Source organism: Mastacembelus armatus, chromosome 16 (genome assembly GCF_900324485.2).
Source record: "Mastacembelus armatus chromosome 16, fMasArm1.2, whole genome shotgun sequence".
Classification (NCBI taxonomy): domain Eukaryota; kingdom Metazoa; phylum Chordata; class Actinopteri; order Synbranchiformes; family Mastacembelidae; genus Mastacembelus; species Mastacembelus armatus.
This window is the reverse complement of record NC_046648.1, coordinates 22625913-22643466: the sequence shown is the minus strand read 5'-3', so window position 1 is coordinate 22643466 and position 17554 is coordinate 22625913. Positions and strand designations below refer to the sequence as shown.

At 41.2% G+C, this 17554-nt stretch overlaps 1 protein-coding gene across 1 annotated transcript in view; it reads left to right on the top strand.

Moving 5' to 3' along the window:
• Positions 1 to 17554, top strand: part of thsd7ab (thrombospondin, type I, domain containing 7Ab) — a 119586-nt gene that overhangs the window by 81232 nt on the left and 20800 nt on the right. The window contains exons 13-20 of the mRNA XM_026317399.1: positions 275 to 541; positions 6835 to 7013; positions 7537 to 7542; positions 8028 to 8161; positions 9051 to 9204; positions 10663 to 10804; positions 15265 to 15380; positions 15890 to 16007. Of these exons, the coding sequence (XP_026173184.1) occupies positions 275 to 541; positions 6835 to 7013; positions 7537 to 7542; positions 8028 to 8161; positions 9051 to 9204; positions 10663 to 10804; positions 15265 to 15380; positions 15890 to 16007 (1116 nt within the window). The remainder of the gene's footprint in view (positions 1 to 274; positions 542 to 6834; positions 7014 to 7536; positions 7543 to 8027; positions 8162 to 9050; positions 9205 to 10662; positions 10805 to 15264; positions 15381 to 15889; positions 16008 to 17554) is intronic.

The following is a 17554-nucleotide window of genomic DNA, read 5'->3' as shown; positions in this document are numbered from 1 at the left end:
TTGAAACAGTCTTGTCAGCATAGTCTATCATGAGGAGCTGCCGGACCCCCGCCCCCCTCTATACATTTGGGATGCATGAACAGGAGGGCAGCAACTCCTGTAGCATCCAGCCTTTTTTCAGTGACTAAACACAGTCTTGAAAGCAGCTCCAGCAAATCGTTAGGAGTCACAGCCACTTCAGCCTAATGGACATAAATACACCCACACCAGCAGACTTTTGGAGTCACCTCTGCAAAAGCAGTTTGGCTCATCTCTGTTCTTTTCCTCTCCTTAGGGAGGAGCAAGAGGAAAGACAAGTGCAAGAACACACAAATGTACCCTCTGAGCGAGACCCAGTACTGCCCCTGTGACAAGTACAACGCCCAGCCAGTGGGGAACTGGTCAGACTGCATTCTGCCAGAAGGAGGCAGAGTGGAGAGCACCCTGGGGATGAAGGTCCAGGGAGACATCAAGGAGTGTGGACAGGGCTACCGCTACCAGGCCATGGTGTGCTACGACCAGGACAACAGGCTGGTAGAGACCTTGCGCTGCAACAGCCACGGTGAGTTTAACAAATCACTCTGAGCTGCCACTCCGATAATATGGATTTAGAACACTTAAGGAAAAATAGCTCGGGTTCACATCTGAATTCTGCTTGGTTACTGAGGGGCTGTAGCACAGACTGGTTGTGTGTTCATTCCCACATGGTTAGATTTGTTTGTGAAATCCACTATGTACTCCGCCTCTCACCCATTGTCAGCTGGGCTTCAATTCAGTTTATTTGTATAGCACCAAAGGCAAGACAATACAATAGAACCATCTCAAGACACTTCACATAGAAACCCAACAAATACCCTTATGAGCAGCATTTGGTGACAGTGGAGAGGAAAAAATCCCTTTAACAGAAGAAACCTTCAGCAGAACCATGCTCAGTTTGGGCGGCCATCTGCCTCCACTGGTTGGGGTGAGTGGATAGAGCAGAGAGAGAAGAACAACAACAATAAACAACAAATAAACAATGTGCAGGTTGGTGGGGCCAGTAACTGCACATCAGTAATTTACAGCTCCAGGACCAGGGACACCTGCGGATGGTACAGAGAGCATAAACTACAGGAGAGAGAAAGTACAACACTTGGTATTCCCAGGCAGTCTCCCATCGAAGCACTAACCAGGCCCAGCCCTGCTTAGCTTCTGAGATCAGGAGGAATCAGGTGCTTGCATGATGCTATATCAGTAGAGATGGGTCCAGACCCCCAGATCCTCCGGGTTAAGCAGTACATGATGGTTGGAAGACATTAAGAGTCGGTGTTAGTTTTGGTGAGTTTGTAAGGATTAAGTTTTATGATACACATTGACAAAAACCTGGTTTGCCTCTTTGTGTCACACTCTGTAGCATTAGCAAGCTTATTGGGGGTGCTAATGAGCTAGTTTAGCACAGACCCCACCTTTGCTTTTCTGATGTGTGCTGGAGGTGGGAAGAGGCTGAAAGTCATGTTTTTATGACTCATCAAAAAATTGAAAAGTGCAAAGCCACAATTTGACCTCTGATGATGTAGTCACCTCTGACACAGACCTGGATTAAGGAAGTACAAGTCTTGAGATGTAGTAAATCAGATTTACTTTTCAATCTCTGTTGCAGGTGAGAAACATACTGTAGCACACTGGAATGCTGCAGATGCAAGAATAACTTTTTGTTCTGTTAAATATTCATCTGAAAGAAAAGATTTTGTTTGTGCACCTACAAGAGCCTCTCCCATGGAGGTTAGCGACTGATTTTGAATACTTAATTTCACGTAAGCAGGCCTTTTTCTGGCACACTCCTGTCAGAATCATTTGTTTCCTTGTTGTAGAGTCTTATCTTAGATCCAGAATACTTCAAGCAAAGAATCTGGGCTCAGAAACTCCTTGTGAAATTGCTGTGAAATAGAATGCGGGAGATGTTCAAATGAATACATCAGTGTTGTGCATATATAAACATGATTTTAGTCTCCTTGTGTGAGTCACAGATTCAGATATGCGTCAGATAATCTGAATGTGGGTGTGACAAGAGCACATCGTAAGGATGGGCTTGTGTGTGTGTGTGTGTCAGTGTGTTTTTACACCTATATGAATATTGGTGTATGTGTGTGCATCCATGCATTCATCTTCAAGCATCACTGAGCTTAGAGGAAGGAAATGTTCCTTGAGGTACACACAAAAACACACTTGTGAGGGTTGGTGTTAGTGAGTGTGGATCTCAGACATATCATTAAAAGTCTCTTTTATCACCTTTATTCAGTCACTCATTCCCTGTTCTCTTAGCCACCCCTTCCTTTAGTTTCTGTACCATTGCAGCCATCATCACTTTTGAACTGCATGGAGAAGGAGACACGGTCCTTCATCTGTGCAGCTGACAGTGCCCTCGGCCATGATGTCAATCAGACAAACTGTGCCATTGTTAGTCACATATTGCACAGACAGCAACAGCAAAAATGGGATTATCATTAAACGTGTACATTGAACTGTGTTTTGTGATGGCCTTGTTCCTCAATGAGGAGGAGCAAATGTCATGAGGGAGGATATGTCTGAATCTGCCCTTTTCCTGAGAGCACATTTGAGTTAGCACAGGATTTTACATTAGCTGTACAATCAAACTCAGCTTTTAGGGATCTAATAATCTACAGAACAAGAAGCGGGTAACATCCAAATGACAAAGTCCTGATTCTATTAGTTCCGAGCACTGATGACAAGTCAGCAACAAGAAGATCTAATTAGTATGTTGTCATGTTCAGTATAGTCCAGACAAAGTCAAAACTGAGATGCAGGGGAGTCGAGACTCAACATACTAATTCAAGACAGTGATTAAAATTATGTTGGCCCACCATAAAAATGTAAGTTAGAACTGACGTCATGTTTGTGTTGCACTAGAGTGAAACAAAAAACACAAACTTGTCAAGTAAAGATTGTGGTGTAATGATACGTTTAGACATATGTATTAAAGTGAACTGTACTCAACAGTATAACTATGAATCAAACAATTCAGTGTCCAGAGGTAAGTAGCTACTCAACAAGAATCTAAATTCATTGTTTGAATGATAAAATACCACGACACTGTGTCAAAAGCCACGGCCCAGTCATAGGGAAGTATTGTAATAAGTCTGCTATGTGCTATGTATTTGACATTACTCATGTATTATCTAAATGACTACAATTGATTGATGATGCTTTGGCCTTTGCTATAACTTAATATTACATGATGGCTCAGAGGACACCGGCCTCGTCTTAGCAGGACGTGGTGAAGGAGGAGGGAATGCACTCGCTGTAGGGGGCCATGAAGGTCACGGCTGAAGGCCGAACATCTTGCTGAGCCTACGCCATATACTTGAGCTAATGTTGTGCTGAGTGTTACAGCCTGTTAGCAATGTGCTGTGAAGGTCTGAGGACTAAGACCAGTGTCTGATAATGTCAGTAATACACAGCAAAGGGGTCATTCAGGCTTTTGGCGACTCATTCCTCTAGTTATTTTCTGTGATCCCAGGAATTAGCATAACATACTCATAACATACATTTTTGTAACAAACTGCTTGGTCTCATGTCATGGCCCATCCAGTTTTTAACCCAGCTGCGCCTACTGCAACTCCAGATTTATTTTCTTACTTATGAAAGCAATTTCTACAAATTTGAAAAGACTAAAATGTGACTGAGTTTAGAAAGTCTCTGGGATAAATGCCAGGGATTGAAAGAAGCTACAGTATTGAGCTTCAGGGAATTTGGCCAGTGGATCAGTGTGCAGGTTTTTAATCTTCTGAACCATATTTGCCACATAATGTGGTTGTCTTCTATTTCTGCATCAGTTTCTCCCTTTCAAGTTTAAAGATGCTATCAAAATGCAAGAAAGGCAAGTAAGGTCTTGTATGTGCCGAGATAAAATAGCAGAACATGTTTAAAATTAATTAATTATCAGTTTTCACAGTTTTCACGGTTGTGTTGTAAATGTTGACAGATTTAGTTTGTATCTGGAAAGCTTTTCTCATTCTAGTGCCATTTCAGTCCACATCCCAGGTGTCGCTTGGGTTCAGGGGCTAGTTGGGCAGGGGAACTGTTAACATTTCAGGGGAAGCTGGGCAGTCAGTGGTTAGGAAAGCTTCTTGCTGCAGTGACAACTGCTTTGGGAACTACAGCAGAGACATGTGCCAGATCGCAGGCTGAATCCTAAAGGCAACAGGAGTGATCTCCTACCTGGAGTCAACCCAAAAATCTCACTCAGCTTGGAAAGAAACAGAACACATTTATATCAGTTCAACTGCAAGTGAACTGCAGGCTGAGGCGCTGTAGCGTTTGCACTGTCAGGGACCCTCTAATGACTCTGTCATGATTTAGAATAAGTGGACTTGTCTGACGGGGCTACAGTGGGAGGCTGAAGGTGATGAAGCTTATTGCAGAAAAAAGGCTGAACCCATGTAGAGATGCTGTCTAGACTCAGGGGCTCCAGGGTGTACGGAGGTCAAGCAGGAGTGTGTGTGTACATGCATGTGTACGGAGAGGATCATTATGCCACTGTTGGTGTCAAAGTGCTGCCAGAACTCTAGTCCTGACTGGATTAAGAGGAGTTGTTATTTTATAATCATATTAGCTTGAAGGAATCTTACTGCTCAGTTTTTGGCCAGCAGAGTGGGTGGATGGTTCACCCTTCAACCATCCTCTCCAGCTGAGCCAAGCTTAAAGTCCAGGTTTAAGCCACAACTATCCATCTAACTCAAGTGTCTTTAGGCAAACAGTGGCTTGTATCTATTCTGAAAGGACTCATGTGAGTGTGACATTAGTTTAAGTGTAAGGAAACTTTATTTTTCTTCGTTTGTCAGACTCATTAATAGACTCACTCACGTCCATACATTGTTATCTACCATCACCACAATCCTCTATCGTCATCATCTGTGCTGAGGCTGTGGTCGGACCAACATCTGCACCGCATCAACAAAAAAACATCAGTACAACAACCATTATTGCCAGTGACCTTATAAAGCCTAAGTGAAAGAAATGGTCACCACACAAGTAAAAAACATTCTCTTCAGAAAATTGACAACACACTGTCACTGCTGTGATAAAAATCTAAATCATCTGGCAAAAATGTCACACTCATCTTTATGCTGGGTTTGACCAACTTAGTTTAGCAGCTTAGCAACATGAATTGCATAATTTTACTGTTTACCTTTATAAAGTCATCAGGCTCTTTCCCAAGCTGTGGGATCCTCTCACTGTATTTATAGCTGTGCTGTGTTCTAATGTCAGATAAACATTAGACGCTTGAATTCATTACCCAGACTAGACTTTATTGGCAGTGTTTTAAATTCTCAATAGCACTCCAATGCAGCCAAACGCTGTAGTTATGATTTTATTTCTTCATTTATTTATTTTAAAGCCGTTATTTTCTGGGGCTGAACATGACCTGGCTTTGAGACTGGGATGTCACTTGCTCAAATCAATAATGGAACATTGTTCAGAAATTCAGAACAAATAATATGAATGACTACTGCTGCCGCCTTTAGTTATCCCCTATTTGCTCCAGCAGAGCTCAGTGACCAGCTTGTACCCAGTAGTTCATTTTGTCACTGCCAAGCTTGATGGTGCTACAGAGAAACATATGCGCTCATCCAGGCTTTTCCCAGGTTCAGAAAAGAGAGAAATACTCACATGATACACTGACAACAGTGATTTGTAAGGACTGACTGGGCTGCGTGGGATTCCTCGCTATAGTGGGGAGTGTGTTTACAGCAGGCCTGTCAGTCAGTGGAGCACCACATGTCTCTAACTAAAAGCAGAGCAGACTGAAAGAGCCCACATCAGAAGGTGGAAGTGGTAAGGCACTCAATGAGACACCCCACTTTCCCGGCTCATTCACCCCATCGATTTTCTTAATCAAATGCTAAACCGATTTACAGGCCAGAGCTTGTTACATAAGCCAGAAAGATGCACTGTATTAGGTTCCATCTACGAAACAGGCTTGCTCTAAGCTAGGGAAAAGAATCATGGGAAAAATGTTGTTTTGTACAGAGTTAAAGGTTTGGAAGAATAGGGTCTTTCAACACATTTGACCTGTGTACTGAAAAAAAAACAAGCTCAGAGGAAATCACAGCCCAGAGATGAAGAAATACCAAAAACACAGCACAACTAACAAGCCACACGAGATGGTTAAAACCTGCCCTGATGACTGTGGCGTGACCCTATGAGCTGAGGAAGAAGGACTGAAAGAGTGAAGCTTGCTGCTAGAACCTGCCACTGCCTTGCTATGTTCTTAGGCTTTTATATAGCAGACATTAAAATGAGGCCTATGGATGTGGATCCTGTTTTCATTCCACTGGGCTAAAAATCAATAAGTGCATTTAGATAAGTTTATAAACTAACGGTAATAGGTTTCTGTGCTCTTACAGATGGGAAAGTTCTCATTTAAAGAGTCCTTTAACTTTAATAGTTGTTTGTTAGATCGACATGAAAAACTAAGCTCTGGGAAAATGAACGAATGTAGTTTCATACAGGAGAAAGAAAACGATATTCAAGAAACAGTCATGGATGTTTTCCTTTCAAGGTGTCTAAGATCCTGGTGCTGGGCTGCAGGGAGAACACAGATTTACTTTCAAAGCTAATTTCTTGAGAGTCATTTTTCTGGTGAATGCTTGTTCCATTTGTAATATTATATAAGAGACTTCTCCAACAACTGACAGCTTGAAACGCAGTAAATCCTCACTTTGTCTTTTGAGTATTTCTTGTGATGTTCACAAATAATAATCACATTAGACAGTTAGAATCCAAACACCAGAAGTACCACCATAAAATTACATTTGATTCCCACTAACACGGTCGTGTTTGTCCATCTTTCAGGTTACATTGAAGAGGCGTGCATCATCCCCTGCCCTTCAGACTGTAAACTCAGTGAATGGTCCAACTGGTCACGCTGCAGCAAGTCCTGTGGCAGCGGAGTTAAGGTTCGCTCTAAGTGGCTGAGAGAGAAGCCTTACAACGGTGGGCGACCGTGTCCCAAACTAGATCACATCAACCAGGTACGTACACCAAAACTGAAACGTTCCAGGGTGGAAGTATATTTATGGACTGTGCTACAATATAGTTATAATTACAAGGGTGATGCATATAATTACATAGAGTGGAGAAAATAATAGTTATTAATGAATAATAAGGTTGTGTCTGCAGGGCTTTACCTTTCCCTCATTATTGCTGCCTGCTATAAATGGAGCCTATCCACTGTTTTTATTATGGTGGACGAGGTCCAGACAGTTTGGGCCAGTTGATTCCTTAAGGTTTAGATCATTTTTAAAAATGAACTGCTTTCAGGTCCATGAATATGAGCAAATGCAGATTAAGGTTGTGTTGATCTGTGTCTGGTGGTGTGTGTGTGTGCTGGCCTGTTCACACAGACATTTATACCAGAGGCTTTTCTGTTTACTTCGTCTAAAATGTTGCATTTATCATAGGTTCTGCGTTATATGAACAGTTGGCATGTGTTCATTAATCCATCTGTCTTCCTTTAATCCACTCCATTGCTCTCTGGATATGACTCTGCTACAGGCCCAGGTAAGAGCTACTTTCCTCTGCTATTTGTAATGTAGTCACAGATGTGAAATGTCACCGATGTCAGTGGGTCACAGACAAATAGATGTACACAGTCGCAGTATTCTCACTGTAAGTAAACAGGGTACTGTGGTGGATTGGACTTCTAGTTATACAGACTTTGTCAGATGCAGAGCTGCTCTGGGAGCAGAAATAATCTCGCTGGCTGAGTTAAACCTCAGAGAGCTGAGCCAAAGAATCACTGCGTATTAGGCAAAACTTTCTAAAAAAAAAAAGATGAAATATGTATGAAAAAATTAATTCTGCAGACCACACACTTTTTCTTTTTCTCATGACCACACAAATCATGATTGTCACTTGCCCCACCCATCAAGGCTTATCTTTTTATATAAGAACATTTAAAACTGAAACTCCTGCTGTGTGAATTTAACAGTGTCTGTGATATGAAGAGCATGTTAAGAACACAAATAAGGTTATTCTGCCCTCAGGTATATGAGGTGGTGCCATGTCAGAGTGACTGTAATCAGTATGTGTGGGTGGCCGAGCCCTGGAGTGTGTGGAAAGTCAGTAACGTGGACTTGAAAGAGAACTGTGGTGAAGGCGTCCAGACAAGAAAAGTCAGGTATTTCTCAGACTGTCCTGTTTGTGTTATACATGTCTCTTATTGTTAATGTAGATTGAAGGGTTAATTAATTATTTTATAAAGTTTCATGCTTTTGGAAAAACATAACAATGACAATTCAATTACGCGGCTAACCTGTCTATTATGGGTTAGCTGACAGTAAAATCTCAATGACAGATCTTTACAGGTGGAATTCAGACTTTTACATTTATGTTCTACACAATATTAATAAAATAATCTAAATAAAAAGTAAGTAGATGGTTTCTTAGACATATGAAACAAAACCTCTTGGTTCTCTAAAACAAGTAAATTATCATACACACACTCACAAACTACATACAAACACATACAAGCACATACACAACTAAACAGGTACAGGATGTGACTGGTAGACAACATATTACCTCCGTACCCCCTTGTAGTGACATTTAGCACATTTCCAAGATTCCTGGTGGTTCGGTGCTAAAATAGCTGATGTGCAGTCACAGTGAATAAAAACTGTAATGACCACAGCTAAGTTTTGTTTTTCCGAACCAGTGAAATGATGAGTGAAAATTGTGGCCTCCTCTTTATTGTGTCTACTGGAGTGTAAACAGCCGTAATTTGGATGAGAAAACTCTAAAAATGTGTTGTGAGAGGCCAAAATTCAGATGAAAATAAAAACACATGCATAAAAATAATGTTCTGTATCTGTTTATTTAGTGTAATCTTTTAACTATAGCCAGGAGGTTGTACTTTTTATCTTTTTTGAAAAATTGAACTCCTAGTGCGTGAGAAGCACATACTGTAGCTTGTCAAGTATCAAACATCTCTTTTGTTCTCTGAAGCAGAATATCTGCTTTGCTAAAAATAAGGTCTGTTTCAGTATGTTTCCCTTCCATTCCCACAGATGCATGCTGAACACCATAGACGGGCCATCGGAGCCCGTGGAGGACTACCTATGTGATCCAGAGGAGATGCCCCTGGGAGCCAGGGAGAGCCGACTGCCCTGCCCAGAAGATTGTGTCCTCAGTGACTGGGGCCCCTGGAGCCGCTGCAGCCTGGTGAGAGCAGAAAGCAGGAGCTCAGCTGCCTGGCACAGAGTAGATATGGGAGCATCAGCGAAACCCACTGAGATTTATCTTGATATCTTTTTCTTGTCAGAAATGTTTTTTCTGAGGCTTAAGGAATTCAAAGTGTAGCTGCACTGTATTATTTTGAGCACTGTGTGAATCTTTGTCAACAGGTTATTTCTTGTCCACCAAGGAGGAATAAAAGAGATATATGAACTGGGAAGCGGGAGAAAATGGCTTATATATCTGCCATATTACACTGTACTCACTGTGCATTCAGCAGGGATGGAAGATGATTTATGATAAAGACACAGACTGAGCAGGTTTCCAAATTTACATTTCATGATACACACTCACACATCTGCATAAATTCCAGCAGTGGTAAACATAGTGCAGGCTAAAAATATGACCAATAATGTGTCATTTTCATTTGGCAGATAACTGTAAGCTGAGCATAATACGCTATATTTTTAGGAACATATTAATTTATGATCCAGTTTGATGGTAAAACTCTAATTGATTTGAATTGAATTTCAGAAACGTTCATTTCAGCTTTAATGTTAAGGAGAAACTGAATCAAACCTGGAGTTTATCTTCCTTTATATTACCACCTGAGACAGCTCACTGAAATACGAAGACCTTACAAACTGAGATTTGTGAAGAGACTCTGACCCCCGGTTTCATCACAGCAACAAAGCTCACACCTACAGGCGACAACACATACACAATCTTTGTTCTCATTTTTGCAAAAACATGTTAAAGGCGTCAGAACATCGTGTTCAGCTCCTCCGCCTCCGACAACTCTGATTCCTGTAAAAAGCCATTTAACTGCTCTGGTTTTACCTGCTGTTCTCACAGTAGCACCCTGGCTATTGTTAATCACACCCCATTCTCTCCCAAAGTGCTTGACACACTGACTTCCCACAATTCCATTCTCTACATGGAATCTGCAGTGGCACCAGCGGGGCCTCTCACATGTTTTATTCATTGTGCCAGGGATGGAGTTATTCAAAGGCTGTTATTTTCTCTCCTCTGCAAGCAGTGACTGAATAGAATCTGGTACTTTACCGTTCCAGCAGAATGTCCTGCCATTTCCCGCTGGATAAAAACTCAAACTCCACATTCTGGGAATGCCAGGAAAGAGAGGAAGGGAAGGATCTTAGTTTTTTCCCAAAGGACCAGGCGTGTGCAGACTGTATAATGGTACAACAAGAAATCTTAAATTAATTGTGTCCAATTATACCAGGAAGTAATCCAGAATTCACACAATTAACTATTTTAATGTCCACGAAACATAAAATGGACATTAACATGGCAGAAGCTCTACGACTTGGTTCCAACTCAGTGATGTGGCTGTATTCAGTTTATATCATTCTCGGCAGTATGGACTGTTTAATCATGTATGCATGCCTAAATGCTCTAGATGTTAATGAGGAGTCTTTGTTTCAGCCCTGTACCAGAACTAAGAATCGAGTGCGGACAACTTACACCCTGCGCTCGCCCAGTGTGGGGAGGCAGTGTCCGGACACGACTGACGAGGAGCCCTGCAGCCTGAACCTCAACTGTTTCGACTACTTCTACAACATCACAGGTAAAGGAAACGTCAGACAATGTGAAATGATTCATGATCTTCAGCTGCTTCTGTCTGAACGGTCTGGTAAAAGTGTCTCTCCTCGCAGTGACAGTACTGCTCATGCTTTGTATTCTGGATGGAGCAGGTATTTGTGCTGCGTACATGGGTGTGTCAAGCTGAATGTTTCTCAGCATTAACCTAATCACCACTATGAGAACAGCTCTTGTAATGGGAGCTTTAAAACCCACTGTTTACATTAGCACAAACACAGCCTGCATTTCTGAATGAGCTCCTCATTTGTTTTAATGAGTAGCAATCAATAACAGACTCATCTGTTTTTTTTTTCTGGTGCCAGTCCAGTCTTATCACTTTGTTTCTTCTGGTGAGGTAATTGCAAACCTTGCATGGTTTTGTTAAAGCCTGTCGGACGCTGTGGAGTCAGTGCCTTGCTCAGTGGCACCTGGTGGTGGTGGTTGAAAACAGAGAAGACATGATTGATTTACTTTAAACATTAAGATTTCCAAAACTACTAAGAGATTTGAGGTGGCAGCCTTGTAGAGCTGTCCTCTCTAATCTAAACTTCCATATCATGCAGCACAGCGGCTACTATTCTTCAACATTTCATTCCAGAGCCAAACAAATCATTTCCATAAAAATGAGCAGAAAGAGACTGGCATCTTTCCTATACGTTTAAATATTTTTGTTACGTTGCTGTTGCCCGAAATTCTCAACCAGCCCAGCCTTCTCCTCTGTCTTCCCTTTGTGTTACACTGGGAGACGTGACTTATAATCCCTGCTGCTGGGTTAACAGTGCCATACAGGCATCCTAGGGTATACGTACATAATATACGAGCAGAGATTATTATTGGGTAAAGCGCTTTGTTTTTCACTGTTGATGCCGAGACCATCCAAGCTGCTTGTTCCTTCCCAGTTCTCTCCTTTCTTGGTATCTCTCTCTGTGTCTTACTGTTCTTTCTTGTTGCAATCTGCCTATTTTCAGTCCCCAGAGTGCCACAAAGCTCCTCGGCAGAAGGAGACACAATTCCCCAAGTTGAACTAGCAAACTAGCTCACTGCAGCTAAAAACAGCCACTCATCTTTGTCAGTGGATGGCACATTTCATGAGTGATACCTCAGCTCAACCTTCCTGTTTTTGCAGTGTTTTGAACAACAGCATGAACACTGTGGTTCAAAAGGCACCGACATACCTTAGCTATGGAACTTTTTATATATAATTGTTTCAGGGGCTAAAGTTCATCCTCTTTGCTCTTGAGTTTCATTGGGGAAACTGGTTATGGGCTGATTATTGTTGATTCTTTTAAATTGTGGTTACTTTTCAAAAGATATGATTCAACTAACTATCTGACCAACAGCTTGTGTATGATGCTGGCATAAACGGATACTGGTGGCAGCCAGACCTGTTTGGATTTAAGAGAGCTGTTTTAAATCTTCATCAATTTCTTTGCTGACAAAGTTGTAATCTGTTATCAACTAATTTTTACCAGCCAGAATCTATTTAGAGTCTCCAGGCAAAAAAAAAAACATGCATGGGATTTTCACTTTAAGGCATTTCAGTGCTTTTCTGGATGTGGTGGTAGAAGAAAGGGGTGGCAGAGGGAGAAGTGTGTCATCCAGCAGGCTGAAGTTAGTCTTAGCATATGGCCGTGATCTGCTTCATTTGAATGCATGGCACATCCATCCTAAAGATCCATCCAGACGCTGTGAGGTGAAAGCATGAGAATTTTAGTTTGTCAGCAAAGTACAGTAGCTGGTAATTAATTTCATGGGTGATGCACCGTGTCAGTGTCCCTGATCAAAAATCTACAAAGTATTTAACATGTAATAAAAGAATCCTGTTGTTTGTGCTTTGTACGATCTAGTGTATATCAGCATATAACACCTTAAACAACTTTCACCTTGGAAGCACTGAGCTAAACCACAGTGTAAAATCTAAAGAATCTGAATAGTATCTCTCTCTCCTTTGTCCCAGAACATCATCCTACATTAATCACAAACATACAGAAGCAGAACACTAGTGAATTGCTGTTTGTGACTTGAACACATCCTCCTCTCCATTTCCTAACCACTCCCATCTAAGTCGTGCACCCAGGTTGGTCATATCAGCAGCACCAACCTGCCCAGCAGGGATAAATATTTGCTATAGGTGGTAAAACACCTGCCAGCTTGAAGAGCACGGGGTCACGTGGTCATGAACTATTATGAAATGATAAATGAAATGAGTTCTGGGATTTGCAGTTACTTGACAGCTCATATTGCACTGTACAAATATAAAAACATTTTAATGTCTCATCCATACTCATACACCTGCGATTATTTACTGAGTGTGAATATTAAAAATAACGAACGACCGTGGCTGTTGGTGACGTGTTTATTGGGTAAGCGAATTCACTTCCGGTTGTTCGTGTGTTTCGGTACATGTTGTTTACAGATTAGCTCCAGTCTAACCCAGCTAAAGACTAACTAGATCCTCTGTACAACTTAGAAAGCGTTAAATATCCCTGTACTAGTCGAGTACCGTCGTTCTTGTCCACTACTTCGTGCTATTTCCAGACTTGGCGCTCGTTAGCTCAGTTAGCTGCTAGCATGGCCTCTCTCCTGCTCGGTGCCACATGTTTGGTTTTTCCTCTGCATCCTTTAGTCAGAATTACACCCGTAATAAGTGGAAGCTCCGCACCTTCAAACCAAAGCCCGCTAGCATAGCTTATATATCAGCGGGTGTGGAGCATGTTGGCTGTTGGACGGAAACATCCTGCTGAGCAGAAACCCACAGCTCGTCACCGGCCTGTTCAGGTTTCCAACCGATTCTGAGAAACCGACTCTGGTAATTAGCAGCTGCATAGTCAGAAACATCACGTTAAGAGACTCTAGCGAGTATAGTGCAGTGTTCCCTGGGGCCAGAGCCACATGGAGTCTGGTCTGAAGCTGATCGGAAATATGGTCAGATTCTTATTCACGTCCTGACATGTTTAGCCACGTGTCGTCGTTCAGTCGGTGGCTCTTTAAATTTCCACTGGCACTACTCGGCTCGGCTCTACCCGACTGGACTCTGTTTTTTTGTTTTTTTTTGTTGTTGTTGTTTTGGTTTTCCACTAGGGGACAGTACCTGGTAGCAGGTATAGTTTTAGTGCCGAGTCGATACTAAGAAGTGACGGCCATTGCTTAGCCGGTGAGTGACGTCACCAGCCTGCACAGTGTTTGTTGTTGTTTGTTGTTGTTGTTTACTCCTTCCTGTATCCGGTGGAGGCAGGTGGAGGTTTCTTCCAGTAAAGGCAGTTTTCCCTCTTCACTGTCGCTCAGTGCTGCTTATAAGAGATATGTTGGGTTTTGGTTTTGTGTAAAGTGAAATGATTGTATTTGGCGCTATACAAATAAACTGAATTGAAAGTTGTTTTTATATGGCCAATTTGTTCTCCCTTGTGTGTTAAAAAAAAAGTAGCTAAAACTGTTGATTCAGGAACTGAATGTGAATTAAACTTAAACCTGCTGTGATCAGCTCCCCCTCAGCCCTACTGAGCCGTGTAGCATCTTTCAGCTCGTTGTTCTGGTTCTCTGGCCTGGACTGTTTTCAGCAAAAAAAAAAAAACAAAACACTAAACGTAATCTAAATTACAGGACAAACGAAAACAGTATTATCACAGTTTTTCTAGATAGATTTTCAAATGGCATGTGATTCTATATGTGTATGATCGGTGTTCAGACCTGAAAGAGGCACATCCTGACTGGAGTTTACCTTTTAAGATTTGGACTGAAGACTTTAGATGTGCTCCAAATGCCTTGAGATTTGATTCAGACTTGCCCTAAAAGCTCTGATGTGTCCTTTGATGGAAAAAGCACACAGCTCTGACTTGAGTTGCACTAATTATATTAAGAGCAAAACTTTCCAGCATTGACAGCATGAATTGGATTTTCAGTGAAATTTATTTTGAATTATTATTTGAAGAAAGTAGATGAAATTAGTGATGGATAATAGATGCTAATTTTTCACTGCATATTTATTCATCCTATTATTATTATTATTATTCATTATTCACTGGGTGAGAGATGATGTAGCTCAGAGAGCCCTGACATCCAAGCGTGGTGACATAAATGCTTCTTTTTTAAATTTCTTCCATATAATTTGGATGTAACATGAAGAAATGAAATGCAACAGACTCAGATTATGCTCCAGGGCTGGTGCTAGAACTCTGTGTCTGTATTGAGCATCAATGTATTATTGTATTGGATTACAAAGAATATCAATTAAGTTATATTGGAGGGAATTTTTGGTATTATTGGTTTGTTGGCACGGTGCATTGTTGTGCACAACTCAAAGTGCTTCACATTATTCAAGAAAGAAAAGAGGAAAAGCATAAAATTGAAGCGCAGTATGTTATGCATCTGTGATATTATATATTATGCACTCTGAGTTATCAACAGTAAGCAAAAATGTAAATGTGTATATGATTTGTTTCTTGTCAGACTGGAGTACATGCCAGCTGAGTCCTAATGCTGTGTGTGGGAGCGGCATCAAGACCCGGATGCTCGACTGTGTTCGCAGTGATGGCAAATCTGTTGATATGAAATTTTGTGAAGAGGTGAGAACCACAGAAAGTGTCCTTTCGTACTTCCAGTTTTGTTTCTTGTGTAATTTTGCTTTTTTTCTTTGACACGTTCATTTTTTTTAATGACTTCACTCCTTAGAATATAATCTAATATGTTTGCTGTAGTATTAGGCCCACAGCGACATAAACAGTAGTGTTCCAATGCAAAACTTGTTCTTGCTTCAGACTGAGCATTTTATTCATTCATAATATGTCTCCTGCTCCCTGTAATTGTAGCCGGCGGGCCGTGGCAAAGTCATCCCTACAGCTATTTAACCCCTGGCCCACTTCATCATCTGGCTCATTCACAAAAATACCTTGTGTTGGAATGACTTTCGCAGCAGCTCTGATATTCCAACTCTGCTGGCCTGATACTGCTCAGCAGTCATCTGCTCCCTGCCAGAACAAAGGCTTCTGGGAGTTGTAGTGCTGAGATGTCAAGCTGCTGACTGGCTGGATTGATTTGTCATGAATTATTCCTTTCAATTCCACATGTGCTGCAGCTGAATTTGGAGAAGAAGTGGCAGATGAACATCTTCTGTATGGTCGAGTGTCCCGTCAACTGTCAGCTGTCGGAGTGGTCAGCCTGGTCAGAGTGTTCGCAGACCTGCGGACTAGAAGGTAAATTTAATAATATGTTGCTCGTCACTGTGGTCAGTCAACAGAAACACTTTATATTTTTATTTATACAGCACCTTTCATGTGTAATAATGAGATAAAATCTAGGCACTGTAAGGGAAAAGGAGCACATGCAAGGTCAGGGACAGATAATTCAATGTCTTAGCATCACAGCTAGTCTGTAAAGCTTTTTTAAGACATGATGTAAAAGTTGGTGTGAAATTAGCCAGACTGAGCTTCATCACTTCACACTTTTGATGACAAAACACATCTAGATTTAAATCTTCACTTTGCAACAGATAACTGGGTCCTGTGATCCAGCTGAAATGGGGTTATTTTTGCCAGTTTTGATGTTGTGCGCACATAACATTAAGAATATTTCAATTTGGTGAAATGTTGCAGCCATGAAAAATCATCTTTTGGTCGTAGGACATGATATTTAAATCCATCATCATGTGTCTTCAGTGAATGAGATAAACTAAACACATATTCAAATGCAGAAAATGCAACTTTATCGTTCCCAATAGGAGACTAGAAGATTGTGGTTGTACATGACAGTCAACATTTGTAAATGTATCCATGTACTTACAGTATATGTAAAAGTAAAAAAACATGCACACATAACATTTTTAAAAATATTTTCACATATACTGTGCAGTACCATTTGACTCCTGCATCATTTGTTTTCTGTGTCACTCACACCAAAGCATATTGTGACTAAGTTCAAACAGGAACGCTCAGCAAATTGTGCTTGAATAACTAAGAAAGTTCCATATCAGGCACTTCCTCCTCCTGCTGGAGGCATCTGACTCGAAAGCCAAGCACAAGAGAGGAAATATTTATTTAAGAGAGAGTGATTGCATTAAAGTCTTGCCAAATGAACACCAAAAAATTTGCTCTCCTGTTAACGTTGGCTGTTGTTCTGGCAGTTCACAGAACTGGCTGTTCCCATTTAAATTTTCCTGCTCCTCAGGGCTGTGGGCAGAGAGATAGTTGCTAAATCACAAGGAACACAAGATAAAAGTTTAGGAAAGGCTCAGGCAGCAAGAGGGGACCTTATTTGTTGTGTGTGTGTGTGTGTGTGTGTGGGATGTTCTCTTGTTGGAATAGGAAATGAGGTTGTACATTTTTGTGTTGGAGCGTGTGGGAAGGCTGCTTTGTGTTTTATGCGTTGACGGTGTTTTAGGTTGTCAAAGGTGAATTCTGAGGTGAACAGATTGCTGGCTAGGCCTTGTGAAAATGAAAGTGGGATATGCAACAAATGAAGGGCTCTGATATCTGAGAGTAGGTGGTTTAAAACAGGTTGACAGGAAGGTTTTATTTTGAAATGTGCGTGTTGAAGTCTTTTGTTGAGGTTTTTTTTTTCTTTAGCTAATTCACAGCATCTTAAATCGAAGGGTCTCTGAGGTGTTAGACACTGTGATGCATTGGATTTATTTAAAGAGATTTTGCTGATTGATGTGGAAGAAAAGCTATTTTATTCAAGTGAACCAATACACAATTGAGACGACAGAGACAAAGTGCTGTATTTCAGGCTTTTTAGAAAAAAG